Source organism: Accipiter gentilis, chromosome 6 (genome assembly GCF_929443795.1).
Source record: "Accipiter gentilis chromosome 6, bAccGen1.1, whole genome shotgun sequence".
Lineage (NCBI taxonomy): Eukaryota > Metazoa > Chordata > Aves > Accipitriformes > Accipitridae > Astur > Astur gentilis.
The window spans coordinates 38,172,974-38,196,375 of record NC_064885.1 but is presented as its reverse complement, the minus strand read 5'-3'; the positions used below and the strand labels follow the sequence as shown (position 1 = coordinate 38,196,375).

The 23,402-nt window shown below is 43.7% G+C and overlaps 1 protein-coding gene across 1 annotated transcript in view; it reads right to left on the bottom strand.

Moving 5' to 3' along the window:
* The window catches only part of SPATA16 (spermatogenesis associated 16), a 97,924-nt gene that overhangs the window by 29,994 nt on the left and 44,528 nt on the right, over positions 1–23,402 (bottom strand). Inside the window, 1 exon segment of the mRNA XM_049802566.1 lies at positions 12,500–12,584. Within this exon segment, the coding sequence (XP_049658523.1) occupies positions 12,500–12,584 (85 nt within the window).

Sequence of the window (23,402 nt, the reverse complement as noted above, 5' to 3'; positions counted from 1 at the left end):
TGCTGGAACTGCCGGGAGGAGCTACCAGCCTGGAAACAGCCTTGCTCGGTCCACTTATCGACCAGTGCAAGGGAGGTTGAGCTGCACTCCCTCCTGGGTTGGGGTTTGGGTAAGATCGTGTTCGGCACTGCTTTGGCCGCGTCTGTTGCTAACAAAGGTTTTGTCGTCTTGACGTGGGCCATCCTTTCTGGAGACTGGGGGAACTGCCAGGCTTCATTAAGGTATCTTGGCAAAAGCGTAAACAAGGTTAATAGTGACAATGCTAACACAAAGTTAATAGAGATGGTCAGAAAAGCATGAGAAGAAAAGATGTATATTTTTTAACAGGGTTGTATGAATCTCCCAGATCACCTTATACGCTGCAGTGATTCACAGGAGGCATCGTTGTGGGACTAGCTTGGTGTTTTATCGACAAGTCCTCACTTTTGTTCTCCAGTCTATCCTCCACCTATGTAAAATTATCCAAGACATAGTGTGCCTCCGTGAGTCATTTGTTTAGCTGACGACTGCTCCCACCAACCCCGAATGGAAGGCTGAGAGTGCCAATTAGTTAAGTATCCTTGTCCTTCTCTTTAATGGCTTTAGACAAGAGGTCCTCTGGTACGGTCTTATGCCAGTTTATTTCCATCCTCTTTATTGGTATGGGGTGTGCAGAAATACCATAGAAATGCTATAATTGTTTTGAGCAGATACTGGGATAGGCTGCAGTACTTGCACCCTGAGTGCTCTTACACTGAATACTCTGCCTGGATGTCAAGGGCATCACTGGGGATCTCTTTATGTTTTAGATTACTGTATTAGTCGACCCATTATCCTGCATTTACTGGAATGGAAGCAGTCTGGAGTGGCCTGGTTTTAGCCCTGAAAAATTAAAAAGCTTCAAATGTGTGTAATAGTATCACGACCACCTGGGGCAGTAATAACGTTCCCCCCCGGTGAGGAGGAGTTCCAGCTTTGCCACGGGCAAAGCCGTGTTATCCGTGGTTAATGCCACAGATCTGGAGGTATCAGACCAGAAAACAGCAAGTGTGTCCTCCTGCCAAGAGCTCGGGGGCCCGTGAATGGATCCGCGCCCGTTCCTCCCTGCAGGAATACTTACCAGTCTGCACTGATTTATAGGAAAGTGATTTTAGGATTTCATATTTCTATGGACTTTAATTATCTTGTCATTCAGGGCCCTTAGAGGATCAGTAGCAAAACAACGGTACCAATCTAGCTTTCCAAGGTACATTTTTAAAAAGGCAGAGGTCTACTTGTTCAAGTTTTACTGAATTTCATGTGTAAATATAGGCACAGAATTAGGTCAGCCTGATTTCGTGTGGGATGTTGGGTATTCTGTTTATTTTCTATAGTTTGGCAGCCATTTCCTAATGGGGATTAACACGAGCACGTGAACGTGGTTTTGGGTGTATCCATACGCTTCAGATTTAAATCACATAGAGCGAGGCAGCGAGATGAAAACGCGAGCGGCTGGACCAGCCGAGCTCTGTATTCTGCCTGCAAAGTTCACTTTTGGCTTTTTCATCCTCAAGAACGGTTCAAAGTCATGCCTATAATACCTCTGCATTGCCATGTACCCATGGCTACTCTGCACAGCATGCAGATAGTGACTAGCTCAGAGGGCAATAACGGTAAAATGTCAGCCAACGGGGAAAAGAATAGATCTGTAGTTTCTGGTCAATACTGCTACTGAAGGTATTATTATTACCCAAGAGCATTTTTTTTCCCCAAGCTACTGACCCTGGACATAGATGCTATTTGTTTTATTATCCTCTTGGATTTTTATGGGGTAAAGTCTTTAAGGATATAAAACTTCAGCCCATAAAAACTTTGGAGGAGAAAACTTTATACGATGAAATCCCTAAGGATTTTTCTGCTTAAGCCTTTATGCACTGAAGTCCATACCCGTAGATGAGTATCTGGCAATCTGTCCAGGAAACTGGGATGCTACAGAACATCATCTGTTGTGCCGTACACCGTGCAAGCTACTCAAGATATAGTGACACTGTGGAGAGGACTGCAAGGGCTCCAGTGGACTTTCTTGAAAGTCCTTGCAGAGAGGACGGGACAATTGTTTTTTCCCACTTGCATGCGTTTTGGTGTCTTTACATCGAGAGGGTCCTTTCTGCAATGTCCTCTCAGATACATCAGGGAGGATGTTGTTGTTCTGGCCTCGGAGTGGAAGAAGCGTCAGGCTCTTTCATGAGTATGGGGGTAGCTGCTAAACTGATAAAGAAAGATTTTTTTTTTTTTTTTTTTTTTTTTTTTTGGTCGTATGTTGCAAGCGAGGTCTGCAGTGATATCTCATCACACGGTGCTACGCTCCAGCCTTCAATTCCAGCAGAGTTAGAAAAAGTGAAGTCCTTGAGATGACCTTAAACTGTAAGAAAGAGCTCCTCTAGCAATGTAAAATAACCTAAGGACTATGATTGACACGAGCCCACTGAATTTGGTGGTTTACCTCAGCAGTGGACAAAATCTATTGCTTTAGCAAAGATGCAAGAACTCGCTTGAGAGGAGGCTGCAGAGTAATCTGATGATGGGGAAGATTTCTTTTTGTAGTTATGGGACTGACTCATGCTCTGCTATGTCAGGAGGTTTATATCCCTGTTTTGGAAGTGTGGGGAATCAGAGAGAGTCTGCAGAGAAACCATCTGGAGACAAAGTGTCTCAAGGAGTATTTATATTGTCAGCACTTCTATTAAAATACCAATTAATTCCTTCATGAAACACAAGCGTTCCCAAGGTTTGAGGGATGTACTTTGCTATCATGACAATTAAAAAGCCAAAAGACATTCCTAAATAACAAACTTTGTCTTGATCAAGGGTTTAAACGTGTATTCAACCCAACGCCACGTACTCCTCTTCTCTGAGCACCTCGGCTCTGCAGCAGCCTTACATTCTACCCTATCTAGTAATGTTACATTTCACAGACCTTTTAATAAAACCTAAACTTTAGCCTAAACAATCCTATATTGCCCCTTCAACACCCACTAAAATTCTGTTAAGAGCTCATAAAATGAATAGGTAGATGCACAAGAAACAAAGCTTTCCTGTGCCAACTTTTGATGGCAAATGATAGAACTACTTCAATATTTTTATGAAGCTCTTGCCATTTTTGCCTGCTTAGAGCAGACATAGAAGAAGAAAAATGGCACTGTAGCAAAAAATTCTTCATAACAGTGACAGTAGCTTTCCCTGCTACAGTCCCTAACCTTAATCCTCTTTAACTAAAGAAAGGTTTAATTTGGAAAATCCAATTATCTTGACATCTAGAATTAGCCAGAAATTTAGATATCTTTCTAGTCCCTTATCTTGCAGCTGCAGTGCACACTCAGCCGCTGTCTCATTTACAGTACAGCAGGAATTGATGCTTTTATTGATGATTTTTATTAATGCAATGATATCAGTCAGAGTAAAGCCATTAGCCTCTTCTATGAACTGCTTCCGCTCTTAGGCTGGTAGTTAGAATTATGGGTGCACTGCGGTGCAACCTATGCGCTTTTCTCTATATCTTTCCAACCATAAAGAAGTATCTGGCAGTCTAAGTCTGTTGCTGTTGTGATATGAATATCTTCTCACCAGCATGATCTTCTTACATCATTTTTATTTTTTTTTCTGCGGGAAAAATAAGTAGACAGAATGCCAGAGCATATCCTTTTCTCAATATGTTTGTGGTATGAATAAATGATGTATTATACAATAGATGAGAACTTTCTGCTTATCTGCCATGTAATGCCTCCCCATTAATGTAGGTCACATCAAATATCAGCTTATTTAGGTTCTTAAGTTATTAACGTATTTAAGTCTCTGCGAGTTATTTTGTACGCGGGGTATTTTGAAAGCGGATTTGCAGAGCGCCACAGCGATAGATCCGTGTGTTCTGCTGACTTCTGAAAGGCAGAGGTATTGCAGATGGGTTACCTTCGGCTTCAAGATCTGTTTGATACTCTAATAAGTATCTTCTTATGTTTTAGGAGAAAAGAAATCCACGCTTTATATCCTTCCAAAGACATCGCTATTCATTAAAGAAAAACCCCAGAACACATAGAGAATGGAAAAGGCTGGAGGCTGCTCTTGAAGCTCCCTGTCCCTGATGCCGGCAGGTGGGAAAGCGGGGACTGAGCACGAGGGTGGAAAAGCAATTTTGGTTCAGGCAAGCTCTCTGCCCGCGAGCCCGTCCTCCGGTCTCACAAACTCACGGGCACGGAGAGTGCCGCGGGAGCCCTCAGCTCTCGTATCGCTTGCTACCGACTGAGGACCTTGGCCTTTTGTCTCGGCACAGGGAAAAACGTTGAGGATTTCAGTGTTTCTCTGCTACGGTGGAGCGACCCTGAGGCCAAGGAAACAGAGGCTATAGTTGCTTTGCAAGGTTGACTCTACAATCCAGAGCATCGACAAGGCGAGCCCCTCTTACCAGATCACGGTTCGCTGCCATCGGTATCCGCCGCGTGTATCCGCACCAGGCGGCGGCTCTAGCTCCAAGCATCCCTGTGGAGGTGGCTCCTGGCCTGGACCACCTAACCCTGCCCCAGCTGGGACCTTGCGACTCCCCGGGATGCCGCGATGGGAGCTGACGTGCCGTGCTGGCAGGCTCTCGCCCACCCAGGTCGCTACGGGGCAGACACGCTCCCCTGGTGCGGTAACGGAGGCAGGCGTAAATCCGCAATGGGGCGGCGGGGTAGGGGATCCAAGAACCGCTCCGCGTGAACGGGCCGGTTATCCTCTACGTGAGGCTATTGGCCAAACCCGCAGCTTTTAAGCGGTTTTGTTAATATTGCCCCTTTCTTAAGGATAAGGGAGTTTTCGTGGTGAGAAATACCCTAATTGGAATAAGGCAATTTACCGTGACTGCTCCGAGCAGCGGGACTGCCCTTCCAGTGCTGGGAGAAGCCTTTCGCCATCACGACTCCTCGGCAGGTGTTGGGTCAGCTCCGCACGGCTCCCGCTATGTCGGGAATGGGTCACAGTTTAAACGGCGGGGGGGGGGTTTTTGTGAAAGGGGATTATAAACTGTGCTGAGTTGAACTGCTTCGGTAGCTTGGGCTCAGAGAGACATCTTAACTCAGACAGGCAGAGCTAAAGGTTGAGTATCGCTGAGTGCTTTATGTGGATGTAATCAGAGCCACTGGCCAACGCACGGATGCTGCATCCATCTGGTGGTTCAGGCAAGTGCTTGAGAGACAGGGAGTGACCCTGGCTAGGAAATGCTCCTGGCAGAAATGTGGGATACTTGCTGTAGGGGGGTTTCAGGGCTTTCAGCCCCCAAAGAGAAAAAAAAAAAGGGGGGGGGGGGGGGGAGGAAGGAAAGAAAACTAAAATGCAGAAACTAACTGAAGGAGATGTCAGTCCTTCCTAGCACTGAGCTCAACATCTTTTGGGAACTTGACTTAAATGTGAAGAGATGAATCAGACAGCCAGAGATGGTGACTGATGTGGTTAGCCTGCAAAATGGACAGCGCTGTTCAAAGGGGCAGCGAAAAAATCATGCCGGAGTCATTCCGATAGCAAACTACTTTATGTGGCTGAATGGCTGCTAATTTAGTAGAAGACAAGTTGAGTGTATATAGAGATGTTTCTGAAAAGTGACTTTATCTCTTTTTGTGTGATGTCCTCTGCAGTTGTTCTTCAAGAGCAGATGTGCAGATGGAGAGCCACATAACCAGTAATGATCCTGGGAACAGCACAAACTCCTGCCGGTAGCTTCATCTCCCCTAAGAAAGGAGATGGTATACAAAGAAAGGGAAGGCGATAATGAATGTTTAACTTCTTAAGTACCTTTGCAACTCGAGGGAACAATAAGGGCCTGAGAAGAGCGCAAAGTGGCTGGTTTTCTATGCTGATTTCTCAGGTTGCTTTTGTGAATCTTAAAGCTCTGTTTTGAGACCCAGTAAAAGCCAGAATGAATTGAAAATTCTACTTGTGAAATATGCACATTACTTTTGAGCTGCCCTGTAGGGTTTTTTTAAATGGCCTGGAGCTTTGCTGGCCAGGTTGTTCCTGTAGAACATCTTTGAGACATGATTTATGGGCCTCTGTTAACAGTTAAAACCCTAATTGGGTTGGTATTTTGCTTCTTATCGGGATTTCAACAGCTACCAACTACAGTAAGGTGTGTGTTCCCTATTACGTTTAGCTGGTATTAAATAAATCCATCTTTCCTGAAATTAGAGACAATTAATTCATCTGTTTTAATAATTGTGACATTTAAACTAATAACTTCTCTTAGCACGTAAATATAAGTAGGATTCAAACAACAATTATTCTCCCATGAATGATCTGGTACCAAAAAAATAGAAGTAGGTAGAAAATATGTGGAGGTAGGTATTATTAAAGAAGAAAGAATACAAGAAAAATGTTAAATTCCTTGGTTTTGTACATGTAGAATTGTTTCTGGAATGGAAATACCAGCAATAACAACAGCAATAAACAGCTCCCAAATCAGTATAAACATGATAGAAACTCTCTGTTATGTTATTTTATTTGCCTTCTCAATCCAGTTTTCAATTACTCCATATTTTTACTAGTGTACCTGAGAGCAGAATGAAGCTGATTTTTTGCAACTGAGAGTTATGTCTTACAAATAGTGTATTCCAAAGCCAGACAGGTCTGAATCCCTAAAATGGCATACACAGGGAGAGGCCCATTCTGCCCTGAAAAAATGTTAACAGTTTTAATTGTAACAAGTTGCTTCAGCCGTGATGCAATGAGAACATGGGAAACCCATGAACTGGTCAGAAGCTGCACTACGATCATCTGGGCACCCGTGCAGTGTCTTAAGAATGAGCTGATCTTCCTGCTTACGGGCCAAAATCTTTTTGTTCTTCTAATGTGCAGGATGAGGAAAATCATTACGTCCCAATTTTCCACGAGAAAATGAAAAGTTCAGTGCTTCAAGGCAAGTGTTGTCCTTCAAAATGGCCACAGATACAGAAGAAGGAGGATTAGCTATTGGTTTTTATGAAGGGGGATAAGAGAAATGTTATCTCCTTTCTGCCATGAGAAAATTCAAAATTAATTCTTAAAGCAGCAACAAGCTCCACAGACTTCTGAGACAATAAAGAGTTAGGCATATTAGGCTCTTACTTCTGCCTGTACACCCAACAGTCATTGACCTCAATGGGATTTTCCCCCAGATTTGATTGAAGAAGGGACTTTTCTGCAGTGAAGTGTGGCACAGCATGATCTGCTAAAATAGCCTCAAGAATTAATGAGAAATACATTTTTCCCAGCGATACGATGGCCAGGCTGCCCAGAGAGGCTGCCTGTCAGCTCCTATCAGTCATTCCATTAGGAGGATTGCAAAACATCCCTGCTGCTGCCAGCTTGGAAACCTCCCGCTCCATGGCAGGACGCGGGTCAAGCGTGAGCACACAGGACTGCTGACGGGCCTCGTCACCGGCTGAGACCGCGGAAGAGGTTTTGGCTACCGAGAGCTTTTTCCTTTTAACTTTCTTGCCTTGGATCGTCACCCCGCAAGGCGTGAGATAAAGCTGAGCTCTAAAGGAGTTGACAGCGTTCATCGCTGCACCGGAGGTGTTCAGCCACCTCGCAGGGCTGGGTTATCATTTGCTGTATTGTGTGATGTGCGTACTGCTCTGTGCTTGCAGCAGCCCAGATTTTTGAAACGGGAGCACCTGATGTTCATAACGGCAACGAGAGCGCAAAGCAAATGTCTGAATACCCAAACCTCCATCTCAGCCAATGCACGAGCTACTGGAAGCTTTCTCTGCGACGCTGAGTTTAGCTGACAGAAGCATTCTCAGAAACACAAGTTTGTGAGCTCCGTGTGCAGCAGCTGCAGAGCCAATATTTTCGGTGTGCTGAGAGCAGCTCGGCCATGGCTGCAATCTTGGCCAAAATCACCGGGGTTGAACTGGAACTAAAGCTAAAAGCCCAGTTGACTCCAGCGCAAATGAGAGGTCTTCATTGGAGCTGTAGCAAACACACATTGGCTACGTTATGGAATTAAGGCTTTTAGTACAGGCGGTTATGGAAGCATACAGATACGGACTGACAAGCTTTGAAATGCCTTCCTGGGGTTCTGTTAGTTCCTGCGACGTAAGCGTTGCTGGTGCCATGGCACTTAGTGCAAGAGTTTGCCTAGGTGGGATTGACTTTGGAGCTAAGTGCATGATTGATGCTAGAGCCGAACCTTTAGTATAAAATAGGCCACGTGGTTTTCACAATGGAATAATAAAAGCAATTAAATCTGTAGTGTGCTAATGAGTTAAGCCTGAGATGTTTATAAATTAGGTAATAAAGGCACTATATACTAAGTTGTCTGTGCCAGATATTGGTGAAATCAGGCTGTGACTTTCAAGATATTTGCGAAGTTCATGTTCAACAACATTGGGCGTTTTTCACATTGTAGTATAGGTGTGATATATTTTTGCTCATGGAATGAAGCATCCAGCTTATATTGCACAGTTTTTAGCCAGTGGATACAGTTTACAAAGGCGTGAGTAAAACTGGACAGTTTGGAGAGGGACTCCTTCTATGGGTTGAAATATCTCATCTATTGTTTGTTTTGCTATTACCAGCTGAGAAATTGCGTTGCTGACAACAAATGCTAGGGAGCTTACCTGATTATAGTAACAAGTAAGTTTAAACTTTGTCTTGCTGCTACCACTCTGAAGATATCTACCATAATACATTTAATAACTTTCACATTATTATTTATTGTCATGAACTCTATTTAACTCGCCTATTTTTAATCTAACAGCCAATACACAAATCATCCAGTGCATATTCTGTAGTGGGTTATGAAAAAAAGCCCATCCATTTGATTATATGTTAACTTGGAATGTATATTTTCAGTCCGTGGCATAAAATATTTGAACAGAGAAGAAGGCCCCACTTACTGAATAATATTATCCATTGCAAATTACTTTTTTCACCTCTCATCAGCATTATACCTTTATCTCAGAGTGGAATGGAAGGCGGGTATTAATATTCAAAACCAACACAGGGCATTAGATATTACATAGCACTGTACAGAAGATCCAGAAATAGATGATTTACTTTAAAGGGGATAATCAAAGAAAGCTAATCAAAAAGCTAATCAAAAAGAATATTTAAAGTTGCCTTGATCATGATCCATAGGTACATATACAGGGAGAAGATAACAAGTACTGAAGGATCTTTAAGCTTTCAGAGATGAATGCATAATATAAACTGCTGAAAGTTTGGACTGGACAAGTGAGATCCCAGTTTGTAAATTGGGGGAGAAACAGGTGACAAACATGCAACAAATCATCTATTAGATGGATTATGGTAAATATCCTATTATTAAACTATTTAAATGGGGATCGGTTAACTTTCTCAAAACCAGTCTCTGCTTTCCTCTTTTGGCACCAATGTAGGGAGGTAAAGGTGCAATTCTGTGGTGTTTTTTTATGCAGGAATTCAGATAAGTCATCAATATGAGCCCATCTGGCCTTAAAAACCTGACAGTAGAAACCTTGCAGTGTGCCTAAGAGGAGGTACACAGTCACATGGAACAGATTACCGCTGAAGAAGGAGAAATATGTAAAAGTTAATAATGACGAGGGAGCGATTTGAAGATGTTTTAAGAAGAGTGTTGAAGAAAGAGGACTTCTGGCAGTTCATGTCAGGGATGGAAGAAGTTCAAAGGAAAGTATAAAACCAAAATCAGGAGAAGAAAACCAAAGGAGATACAAGATAAAGCCTGCTCTGAGCACGAGGAATAGATCAGGAGAGAAAAAACCAGTGATTTAGAAGTAGGATAAATAATAAAGAGCTTTGCAGATATGAATTAAGGGCCCGATTTTTTTACAGTAAAGACGTCAGCTGGAGGATTTGAGTGGTCTATACAATGTTTTGAAGCCATGAAAGAAGTAGAAGACAGGCTGCGAGGAGGAAAAGCCTTTTCCAGCAGTTAAAAGAACCACGAGCAGAAGAAACAAAAGTAGTCAGTGCCACACCAGAAGATTATATACATGACCCGCTGATCAAAGCAAAGAGTGACATATCTAATCTAAAAATCTTTCTTCACAGAAGTAAAAAAACCCACCATCCTGTTCACCATCTATTCCCTTCCTCCTCAGAAAATTTTGCTCACGGTTGTGAGCCAACGCTAGCGAGTTCTGGGGCAGAGGAGTAGTTAGCAAGAAAAGCGTGCATCAATAGCTGTTGCTTTGGTTACAAAGGCACATGAGCATGTATAGTCGTGACAAGTTATTTTCAGCTTTACACCGTGAAATAGAGAGAATACTAATAAAAAAGATTATGCTACCTCGGCTTGGTCTCTCCGTGGTGGAAAGTCCCAGTGCAGTGTCACACGCTACATCATCCTGCATAATTTTTTGTTGCTGTGTGCTCTAATGACATTGAAGTCACCCCCGATGCTGAGTGCACAGAACTCATCAGCTCGGAAGGAAAAGGTTGTTACTGGTGCTGAGGGTATATCTTCATGAACAGCGTTTCTTAAGTGCTAGCTATTAACTTGAGTGGGAGCGGTACTGGGCACCCAGCTGCCTCTACTGCGTGCGTGTCAGCATATAGATACCGCTGAATCCTTAGCCCAGCCCACGCTAAGGCATACGCACAAAAGGCACAAAATTGCAGAGCAATCGCTGTCTCCCAGTGAAAATCAAGCACGGTGGGGGATCAGACAAATGGTTCGATCTCTACTGACATTTCAAAGCTTCTGCAGGCAAAGATGACAGCAACTCAGGTTCAGGAGAAAGGCAGAGAAGAAGTGGGAATGGGGCACAAACAGCATGGTGGTGCCTCTTGGTGCTACGGGGGTCCGAGGAGGCCCCACGGGTGACCTCTTCGTCAGGAAGAGAAAGGAGCTGTGAGCCCTGGAGCGAAGCAGAGGTGAACCAGAGTCCTACCACTGCCAAAATCTTTTGGCCCTTGCTATCTAGAAGGTGATGGCAACGGCTGGAAGCGATTCAGTAGCCCCACTTCTGTTCTGGTTCATTCCCACCGTAGCCCAAGCACAGCTTCTGGTTTAGACACCATGAGGAGGCACCGTGATGAATCTTGTCCTTCAGGCCACTTTTTCGGCCCTGTTCCATAGTAGGGCAGTCTGAACCCCTGGGGGAGAGGACAGCTATGACAGCTCCTGCTTTAAAGGTTTATTCTTTGAAGCTTCCTGTCCATGAGATCAAGAAAGGAAGTCAATGGATACCAGTGTTAAGAGACAAAAAAAGACATTCCATTCGAAGAAATGACCCCTTCATAAAACCTGTTTGTGAACTCAAGATTTTGAATGAATCTGACCCAGTGGGGAAAAAAAAAAAAATCAAACTGTTCTTTACAGAAGAAATTCTCTGCTGGAAAGCATATAAGAAAGTTCACAGGCACTGCAAACACTAGCCCAGTGGGTAATTCTCTGAATAAGATGCACTTTGCACTCACAGCAGTACTGAAATTCAGCAGCTCCCAGGACTGAGATTTATTCCATTTTACCAATAAGAATGCAACTAATAATAGTTTTAAAAAGGAAGAATTTACCATGTGAGCGAAGATAAAAGACCAGATTCTGATCTTTATTACACTGGCTTATGTCAGACATATTTTGCACCACTTCACATAAAGTACAGGCGTCACAGATGTTCTCACAGAATAATCCCCAAACAAATGGGATCAGAATCAGACCCCGAAATTTTATCGCAAGGGCCACGTATCGTTCCTAGTATCATTAAATTCCTCGTAAGGACAAGGAGGACCTGAGGGCCAGGTCCATTCGGCGAGGCAGAAGGGTCTTCCAACGCCGGAGGCCCAAATGCCGTACGCCCTCTGAAATTCACTTTGGTTGCATTGAAACCGAGGGGGTGAAGGCTGGGACACCGCTGGCGGTGAGAAGCTCCTGTAGCAGTAAGCCTCTGCCAGCAAAGGATGTAGCAAAGCATCCATTCACCTCCAAGTTTATGTGAGAGCTCTCCTCGGAGCAGAAGGGGGTACCCTTAAACTTAAATTTGTGCTGATGGGGCTGAACAGCCATCTCAGATAAGTATCACTCAAAGAGACGAGTCCCATTGAAGTCAATGGTCTACTCCCCACATAAGTAATCTTTGTAGACTGGGGTCTTACCTAGCCATCCTTCACAGAGCACTTTAGGTTCCTCTGAGACCATTCGTTACAGTCATTTTTTCCTCCCCTTCCGGTTGAAGAGTTTGGAAAGGTGTCAGAGGATTAGTATCATGCAAATTGCAAAAGGGAAGTGTCACTAAGGTAGGAAGACTTCACAAAAAATAGCTTAGGGGACTATGCAGTATCCAGAATTAAATTTTATAGCAGTCCATAAAATTGAAGTATGAGCCAAGGGTTAACAACCTTGAATTTTGCCCTTAAAATTAGTCCAAGAAAATCTGCTTCATTATAAATACGGTAGTACTATATAGTGTCCTGTTGATTGATATGCCCAAGAGCTACCTTTGTCGGCAGTCTTTTAAGCTATAATCCTTCATTTTGGTCTTAATAGTGAGATAGGCACCTCCTTCCTCATTGGGCTATCAATTTTTACCTGCCAATACAGTTTGATGAGCTTGCTTGTATGCTGCTCAGTGCCTCCTGTCAGCCAGTACATATAGTCAGCAATCATGGTGCTCCTGATGACAAAAGCAGAATAAATGAGTGTACAGGGAGGGAAGGATGTATATAGCAATATTTAAAGGAGGTAACATTAAAAGAGTGCAACACGAAGTTTGTATCAAAAGATTACGCATAAGTCTCAGTCTTTGCCCAACTTCAAGACAAGCATTAGTAAACATTTTTTTAGCCAGCTAAACTATCTGCAAGAAAACAAGCCTACATTTTCTTTTAGTAGCTTTTCCGTATTTTACTCTGAGCAAATATTTAATGACTGCCATGCGATATTTTAGTCTGGCTTTTCTTTTTTTGCTTTAAAGTATTTGTGGGTGAAGTATCTTACGTGTAAGTACATTTCTTCTAGGACAGCGTCAACATGTATAACACCCTGTAGCTTGGGAGTCTGAGAATACCACTTGTCTATGGCAAATTCAGATGCAGTTCACCTTTGATTAACTGTATCTTAAAAAAAACAACCCCAAACTAAAAGTAATCAGCTATCTTGCTACCTAATTGAGTATGCTTTAGTACTCTCACTGTCTGGGACAATCATTGCATTACTCTTTCTAGAGTGAGGGATATTAAAAAACTATTGTGCAATGGATATTAATGCAGAGTCTTAACAGACTTTAGAAAATCAGTTTGCTTTTATGGCTGCCTCTCCACACTGCTCTCCGTTTCCTTTCCTCTAGAGATTCCAAATCCAATTAAATGTGACTAGATGTAATTCCAAATTGTCACTTTAGTCAATTAAACATATAATAATCTTGTGTACCTAATTACTAGCACCAAAAGTTTATTTGTTGATGCACTGCTATCAATGTGTACTTCTGCATGTTCCCCTTATCGTTGCCTATATATTAATTGTGCTTTGACATTACTGTAAATTGAATTTGAAATTTCCCCCTAGTTAAAAGTGTCTCACAAACAGGAATCCCAATCCTGTTGTAATACCCTTTCAGAATGTACTTTCCAAGGCTGTATTACGTTCTTAATGAGATATAACCAAAAATACAGGGATTTAACAATAAACATTTCAAAGCGGGCCCAGTATCAGGGGGTAACATATTGTTACAAACAGGAACTAAATCTTCCCTTAGATGTTCTCATACAGCTCCCATTAATTTCACTGGGAGAAAAGCAATTCAGTAGGATCCATGGATTTCTGCATAAGGACTGGATTTAGCCATAAGCTTTATCCAATGCTCATTCACATCATTGGCAAAAATCCTCTTGACTGCACTAGAACAAAGAGCAGTTTCTAATTGAACATCGTTAGCCCAGCCGGCACAGAATGAACAAAGGATGAAATCCTCATTGCCTTGAAAATCATTGGCAAAACTCTCTTTGACTCCAAATGGTGCCAGGGCTTAATCCCAGGAATGACATACGGATCCTGCGGCTGAAGCAAAGAAGGTGAGCAAAGCATCCAGCTTTGCCTGCTTGACCTGCCGACGGTGTTGAGGAAAGACCTTTGCTGTGCTCTGAGGCGCACAAGGGAAATAACCAGGCGGCACAAAATTGAGGGAAGACTTGGAATGAATCTGTCGTGTCATTCTGTACCTGTGGTCTACTGGAGGTGGTCTACAAAGCTCCCAGCCCCCTTGGCAATGGCAATAGCTAGTCCCCAGCAGCGCACGTGAGCGGTGGTGGCCTCCTGTGGCCACCTCGTGGGAAAGAAGGGGCTTTCCCTCTAAATTTAAAGCACTTCTCAAGCACTAAAGCCTTGTCTTTTTTGGAGTCAAAGGACATTTGCAAGTGGTCATTTACTGTTTGGGATCCTATAGATATTCGCCCCCCAGCTGCTGTCATTTCAAGGATTAAAACCGGCAAATCCTTAACCCCGAGCGTCACCCTGTCGCTGCCTGCGGCTGCGGGAGCACTGCCATGGGTGGAATGCGATCGGTCGATACAGAGACCCCCGCAGTGTGCTTTGGCATCCCTACTGCCGGCCGCGGACTGGTGAAGCGAGGATCCATCCCACCGGCAGCACGACACGACCTCCAATTTGTGACCTCCCGCTCCTCGGTGGTAGCCGACGCTTTCTTCTCCCAGCGTGGCACTGCTTGCGAAGGTGGAGATGTGCGCAGAGCCCTGGGCAAACCTGGAATTGGTTCTCGGACGAGCTGCTTCAATTTTCTCTGTTTCTCAAGCATCAGCTGTAAAATGCGGAAGATTTTATTTGACTGATTGACTTATTTGGTGTGCGAATCCTCCTGGCGCAATCTTTTGCTAATTCTTTGCAGCGCGCTGAGCGCAACGTTGCGCTGATCGTGGCGGAGGTCTCCAGGCACCTCTGCGCTCCAGACAAACACCTTTCCTCTTTATTCTTCCTTCTTAATTTGTTCTTATTTAAATAATCAGAAGCACACTTACATTTCCAGCATTCGTGTTTAGTTTTTCAATATCTGCTTTTATGCCTGCTAGATTTCTCCCGCGCTGCCGTGCATTACATCGGGAATAGCGAGGCACATACACAAAGCTCCTCCGAGCCTTTCGAGTGCCTCCATCCCAGTTTTACTCCTCAGGTCCTCGGCCATCAGGGATCACACACAGGTCAGGACCGACTCTTGCTACTGTGACCTCGGGGCTTATGAGGAACTTACTTTAAAAATTCCACTTTCAGAAGAAACATGAGCGTTAAGGCTCTATGTGTACGGTCTGTGTCCAACCCCAAACGTGCCCAAGTCAGGGATTTTTCTTTGAAGGCCTCCAAAGGCTCAATTCACCGATCCAGAGCGACACATGCAGTAGGGAACTATGAATTTCCAGACGCAGGGACACGGGTGAAATTACGCTGCCTGAATATGGTTACAAGGCTGGGCACTGAAAAATATTTAGGGACCTAAGCACGCAGAAACCAAAGGACCGACTGAGATATTTAGGCATGTTAAAAGCCTGGCTCCCTCTGCAATACATGAAGGCATAAAGCACTGAGCAGGGTTCCTAACTCTCCGTGAGGACCTATCCCTGTGGCCCATAGAAATCTAGGTAACGAAGACTTTCAATAAGAGACTGATGAGCCTGTGAGACACTCTGAAATGAGGCTTAGGTAAAATATTATTTAAGGAAATACTATTTATGAAATTATTATTCAAGGTCCTCAGCCAGTGACCCCACTCATTGACATCTTTTTCTCCCTCCTTCATCGGAGCGAAAGCCTGTCGCATGCACGTATCTCAAGACACTCTATTTGCTTCTATTTCTTTTTTGATGGCTTCATGTCTAACAGTATTTCAGCAAAGCTGACCAACCTTCCTTCAATGATATGGCTATCTGGAGGTTTTCTTCTTTATTTGGTGGGCCCTTCTTCATTTTAAAATAGACTTATTTGCGATAATTTTTTACACTGTACAATGCAATGCTTCCGTTTCCTTCAGTGCAGTAATGAAGAAGAGAGACATCTGCTTTCCCCAAACTGAGACAAAAATATAAAAAAATGAGGGACGGAATTCAAACCGTCTGACTCTGAAGCTTCCCTTCTTATGTCTGATGAAATTGGCCAGGGAACGGGTAAAGAAGTTAGAAGGAATAGTCACTCTCACAGGTAACTCAGCAATTCAGATTATTCTTGCCATTTCTGTTTGTGTGTAGACATTAATCTCTTCTTGTTTGGGTTAGCCCAGTATTACTCACCCTTTCACCTATACTAAATACATGCTGTTTGGAAAAAAAGTCTGAAAATTAGTTACAGAACCAGCTGTAACCTTCTTTTCTACTTGCACACTGAAAACATTGGCCCAATCTGCAGACCGATAAATACCAAATACAGATCAACAAGGGAATCCGTAATGATAATGATAATAAATTAGCCATCCCTTGTGAATTATAGTTGATTTTATACATAACATTATAGGTGGAATGAAGCATACAAAAGTCTAGGGCATACTGCGGGACTGCATTTTTATTAAAGGTTCATGGGGATAATATATATCTTGAGAATGAAGCTGAGTTGCTTTGTTGTTCACTGGAACTCCACAGATGAAAAGAAGCTTTCTGGTGAGTGCAGGAGGGATGGGTGGGATTAATTCCCCTCCCCAACAGGGATTTGGGAAGAGCAGAAAGCAGAAGTCCTTGAAAGAAGACATTTCCTGATACTGATATTCCCAGAAACAGAATAAGGGACCACTCCCTGCCCTGCTACAATATCCATACTGTATGTTAAATGCGATATGCAATATTATCAGTTGGGATCAGCTGTTACATCACATGGAGATTTTGGACAAGTAATGCTGTCCGGCAACAGACCTCGCTCTGATTTGTACCTCTAGAACGACTACGTAAGAGTTCAATTTTGAACCCTCCTGAGCACAAGGAACGTAAGGTACAAAACGATGGGAAAATAGCTCCCATTTAGACCATGTAATGCGTTTTTCTGGATGAGATGCCATCTTTTTTTTTTTTTTTTTTAGTTTTTAAAGATAGTGGGATTAAACTCACTAAATGGTGAAGAACAAAGATACGTGCATTCTCTACCCACTTCTGAGACAACCACTTCACTGATTCTCAGAAATATTGGCCTCACATTTACAGAACCGTCCACCAGTGATTTGAAACACTTAAAACATGCCCGAGTTTCAGGTGGGCAGCCCACCAAAGAGCTCTGTCTGATATGAGAACTGAAGTAGTTCTGACAATACACCTTCAGGAACCCCTTAGGGCATGTCGGAGAAAAACGTGACACTTCCTTCTTCCAAAACATGAGGCTTTATATTCAAATGGTTTTTTTTTTCCTAGTTGCTAGTTTGGGCCAGTAGGAACTTCCATAACATAACCAAACCCATCTGGTTTAACGTAGTCAGCCTGGGTCCAAAGGTGTCTCGCAATATCTGCTCAATCTGGCCACTTGGTGGTGCAGAATAATAAGATATATTTCTATACATGCGAGCGAAGAGCACGCCCCGGATCCTAAACTGTCTCCCTCAGCCCATCTCCAGACATGCACAGGACTTGTAATAAAAGAGTCAAAGGTAGCTTTTGCTGCCTGGCAGCTGCTGACACTAACAGCCAGCGTACAGCCAAAGCCTTCGCAGCGGCCACGCAAGTCCGTGACAAGAAAATGGATGGGTACAGGTATAAGAAATACGCAGAGTTTTCTGGAATGCACCAAAGTGTCACCTTTCCAAAGACGACAAGAAATTAGCATTGTTGCTAAGTACTTATGTGTTCATTTACCACTGTAAATACTGGAAAATATAGGAGGGTGAGACTCAAGGTCAGCTCCTTAAGCCCTGGCTGCTCCCCTTGAGAAGCCCTGAAGGGGAGAGGAGGATTTCTCTGCAGATGGCAGAGCTTTAGGAATAATCGTTCCTATGCACATTAGAGTAACTTTCACTCTTCTGTCCTGTTCAGCCCCAATTGCTGCTGAGATCAGGAGGCTGCTAAGTGGCAGAAGATTACCTTTGCTCCCCACTTCAAGTGGTCTCACCTGGAGCTGCAGTAAGTGGTACTAATAAAAGGCCTCAGCCCCTGCCCTGTGATGTTAGTCCTGTGCAGACCTACGGTTTGGGAAGGGTGAGTATGTTTCTATTTTTTTTATTTATTTATTTATTTTTTTTTGGTTTAACAGGAACTTTAATATTCTGATTTAGATCAGCTCTGACGCAGACACCCGGGTATTTGAGATCTCTAACGCAATAGTACTGAGATACAAGATGCAAAATAAACCACTGCTCTCTTCTGGATGACCTTTCTTATTTTCTTCTGAGATTAGAAAAGGAAAGTGATGTTTGTAACTGGAATAAGTAGGAGGTAGTCATTTTCATGCAATTATCTTATTTGAAAAGTGAACAAAATAATGACAGTTAATTTTTAAACCTCTCCATATATACTAAATAAATGTAAACCCATTACTTTGTGATGGACATCCTTGGAAACCATTAGATGATGAGAGAAAAACAGAACTCCAGCATATTGAGCAGAAATGAAATTACTGATGTCAGGATTTGCCTGTATATAGACTAGCCCTAAAATGGGGCTAAAAGTAAAATTATCTATCTATGACACTTTGATGCTGCTAATTCCTGCAGGGGACTGGCTAAAACTTCCTTTTAAACATTTCAGCAGTGAACTGGGAAGATGCTATGAAACACTTCTGTCCTGCCAAACCTTTCCAGTTTGGTGATGGGGTACGCTTGCTGTCTTTGCTGAAGTTTCTGGGTCACTAGCCTATTGCTAGAAAGCAGAAATAAGTTTCCTGCAAGGAAAATGGCACCTGTGTTCAGAATACATTTATTACATTTATTATTATCTGTCCCATGGTTGCATGCAGGTAACAGCTTTCTGCGTTGTACTGAGATTGCTATGCAGGGATAACAAATGTTTCGCGTTTAATGGCAACTGCCACGTAAGGGCATAGAAATTGTTTTGCAAACGTGAGCTAAGCAATGCATGGGGAAATGGCAAGTCTTTTAAAACGACAGGGGATGTTCAAAAAAAACAGGTCGCGAAGCCCAGCGAGATCTTGGGCTCTCCATGACCTGGTATGAAACAAGCAGTAGTCCAGCTGGATGTGCCGTACAAATCCCAGGAGGCGTGGAGCCCCAGTGCCTCTGTTGGCTTCCCAGTTGAGCGAGCCGTTTGGAGAATGGATGGGATAGGCGGGATGAACTCTTTGTAGCAGCGATGCAATGAAACTTTTGGAGGTACGCGGTCGGTGCTCGTTCTGCGCTCTAGCTGGTGCTCGCTCTGCTCTTGTACCTGGTTGTACGTCGCGCTCCCTGGGTTAGGGATGTGCCTTGTACTGTCAGTGTTGGGATTTACTTTTGGGGGGGGGGGGGGGAGAAAAAAACCTAGTATTGAAGGCTGCCTGCCTCTTGCCTCTGATGTGAGCCTCCGAGGGAGCTCTCGTCTGACACCTGAACAATCTCAAGTGAAAAAGAGTAACGCGTGTGGCACAGAAATAACAGCAGGTTAAACGCAGACTAACATCGTATGTTGGTGTCAAATTAAATATCGGGCCGGGTGGACTTCCCTTTGGTCTTTGACTGATCCTAGCCCTTCTCATAGCTGCTTTCCTAGATCCAAGTTACGAATCGCCCCTTCCCCAGCATTACTCCAGGGCTCCCAAAACCAGCAGAAGCTCTGCAATCCCTTGGTGGACAGGGGGAAGCAGATCCAGATTTTTTTTTCCTAGTCCTGGGCAACGTGTCCTCCCCCTGCAAATGCACTTGCCCGTGGGGCTCAGTGGTCACGCTGCGGGCAGGGGGGGCTGCACCCCGGGGCAGCCGCTGGGCTCTCGTCCTGCCCTCAGCTCCCAAAGTCCCGGTAATAAAAAGAACCCTCCGTAGCTGCGGTGAATCGCAGGGCCAAAGGGGACTCTCTGTGTTGATGGGGGGGGGGGGGGGGGGGGGGCTCCGTTGCTATGGCAATAGAATTTATTTTTTTTCTTTTTATAGAATTGGATTTTTTTTGTTTATTTCAGTTTAGGAAAGCGGAAACAACTAGGACAGAAAGACTATAAACTTCCCTTTGTTTTTCCAAGAGAAAATTTGGGCAGGATGCAAAGGCAAGGTAGCACAGCTGCAGGTGCGTGCAGGGGGAGGCAGTTGGCTGGTGGCTCCTTGAGCCGATATCCCCAACCCCAATTTTCTGTAGCTCTTTCCTGAGTACCAAACTAGCCCGAATTATTCACAGCTTTTCCGCACTGCGTTTTCAAGTCTGACTAAAAGGGGACGTTGACCTGAACTCTTGCAGAGGGCTGAGGTTTACCACTTGCAGACCTAATTTGTTTTTCAGCTGGTGGGATTATCTAGATTAATTTTTTTAGGAATGTCAAAAAGCTGAGTCAGCCATACCAGAGCTATTAAGATCCTAAAACTTCTTTCTCCTTAAGGATTGCTTACCCCTACTCTATGCAGTCAGATGAATATGAGCTGTTTGTTCTGGCAGAGGGACAGACAGTCTGTTTTCCCCTACATGTATACAACTAATTTCAAGTCACTACTGTTCTAACTGGTGATAAAAGAGCTATCTTAAGCTCTTCACAGAACACAGTGACACTGTTAAATCAGCACAGCATTTGGATTAGCAGAAAGATGAGAGCTACACAGCTTAATGACAAAAAGGGGCAAAATCCCTTCTGTACTTGAAACTCCAGTTTCAAAGCAAATGGGTGGCCGCTATTTTTCTTGAAGTTACAAATTTTCACCTTACTACTGATTCAAAGCTATTCAGTGTCAGCAATAGCCTGTTCTGTTTGAGTAAAGAAGAAAAATTGCTTTCATGCCTTATTGCTCATCTGGTTAGACCTTCTCCGGCGGATGCGTAACAGGCAGCTGTGGGGTCACAGCCCCTGGGCTTGGTGACTTGAAGGACGCACAGGCTCTGATAACTCTTCTTTCAGGAGCTTTCAGGCTCATCCTTGGATGTATGTTCCCTTTCTAGCACTCTTGCCCTTGAAAGCAGGGGCCGGTGGTTTGTCTGCTCTGTCCTTATAGTATGGACTTCTGTGGTTCTTTTGCGGCTTGCGCATCCCCTTGTGTGTACACGTCCCTGATCTCGCCCTTCCCGAAGGTAGCAGTTGCTACATTGCCTGGCAGGTTGAGTTCTCCTTGGCCTTCTCCAAGACCATTTTCTCAGTTTGGGGACAAAAGTGAGCCCAGGACCCTTGCCTGAACTTTCCATTCTGGTTATTAAGCGATCCTTCCTCAGCTGTGACCCTGTGTCCTTTGGCAGCGCACTTCCAGTAGCTGCTATTGGAGGCTGATCCCAAGTCTAAATGCCTTCTAATGCCTAAAACTTGCCGGTAACATTCAGACTAAATTTATATATAAATGCCTTTATGCCCACTTGTTCAAGGGCCAAGATGGTCTTTCAACTGCAATAGCTTTTCTTCCTTCTGAGGTTTAAATCTTTACTGTGTTTGTCAAGAGTGTTCTTCTAACTTCAGAGATACCAATAGAGGAGAAATATATTTACTAGCTGACGTCCTAGTGAAAGTGGTTGCAGCACTTTGGAATGCATCATTTGCAGATGCTGTGACCCCACAGTGGTGTTTCTAGGATTGCTTTACAACGCCAAATGGCCTTAGGCTGCACTCTACGTGGTGGCATCCTACCGCAGTGCTATCCCGAAGGAATCGCTGTGCAGCTGACAAAAGTCAGAAGTGATGCAGATAGGGGCATATCTGACTTCTTGCATTAATTCAGATGTCCTTGCATTTAGACCGCTTCGTACGCTAATTCTCCTGATACTGGGCTGCACTAGTGAGAACTGCACATAGAGGAACTTGAGAGATGCTTAAATTGCACTTGCCCCATTCCAACCTATGACTTTCTCCAAACCAAAGAATTTGGTCTGGTATGTCTTCAGAGGCAAGATCTCGGGAGATCTCAGCTTGATATGTAGGCTGGGTTAAATGTGATTATCCACGCTGCTTGTGCCAAGCAGAACTGTTCACAACCAGCCACTCCTGTTCACGTAGCCATACAGTGTTCTGGGTGTATTTAATGGACTATGCAATAACTTAAAAAACACATGAGGGGGTGGGAAAGCGAGGGATACTTGAAAGCAGAAAAAGGAATAGAGTGACCTTGTTCTTGTGCAAAAAGCAAGCAGAAATAAATGACGGCTTATGCTAACAAAACCCAAGTTTGTATTTCCAGAAACTGCAACTGAATAGCTGTATGCCATGGACTGTCTGTAACGAGCAGAGTACATTCTGTACCATTAGTGGGGTTCGACTAAGACCAATGACTCCAGTGAGATGACAGAAGTAGTGCTAAGCTTAGTTTAACACAATCTGCAGAAGCAGCTCTGCACAGTTGCTATAACACTATGTTAAACTAGGCTAAACTCTGAATACTGCTATAGTCACCGCTTTTGGAACCACTCTGGATTCAGGCTGTCAGAATGTTCCTCTCCTTTACAAAATACATAATCTCATTTAAAATCATCTAGTTGCCTGAAAGCTACTCCATGTGGGGAAAAAGGCTGACAGAGTTCCCTCCTGCCTGCTGATGTAGTAAACTTGCTGATTGCTTATCTGCAGTAACACCAACCACAGTGTTGTTTTTTTTTATTTTTGAAATCATATTTATGAACACCTTCTCGGTTCATACTGTCTTCTAAAATATGGGCATTTATATGTACTCCTTCTTAGGAAAGATCAGTTTCTGAAAGTGTATTTATTTAAACTTTTATTATTGTTGATATTTTTAAAAGTCTTCAACCTGACTTCAAGGGGAAAGCCCTCCTTTCTCTGTCGTTCCCCCCGCCCCCCAGCACCCCAAAAAATTCCCCTTGTACCACTTCACCTGTTGGGATACCAATGAATTTTTGGGTTTGAAAATATCCTGGGCAGGATTCCCCACCTGTCACAAAGCAACGTGCTCTCCTAACGCAGCTCTAAAATGTCTGGCTGATCAGCGGACCTCAAATGTTGATGATTCAGTAGATGACAATTTCTCTCTGAATCAACACCCCAACAAGATTTTAGGGAGAAGAGACTGTTATCAGTGAGATATAAAAGGAGATCTGGGAACTATCCCAACACTTCATTGTTTTTCAGCAAAATGTTTCACTTCCTTATTTTGAAACAGCTTTGTTTGAAAAGCAAGCTGTGTTTTCAAGGAAGGGGGGGTGGGGGGGAGAGGGGGGGTGGGTTTATGGTCAAGTAAAATATTCCAGGTTTATCTGAAACGATATTTCTGAAAAAATTTGGAAAAAACTGTTTCCTTGCCTTGGAGAACCAATTTCTTCTCCCTGACCTGATGTGTGAAGGAAAAGTGCTCGTCCTGGAGTTTTTGTCTCAAGTCCAACACAGAAAATTGAAGTTCATCTCCCCAAATCCTTTCTGCAACTCTGTTTGGATAAAGTCTTCTTCCACTCCCCGTACA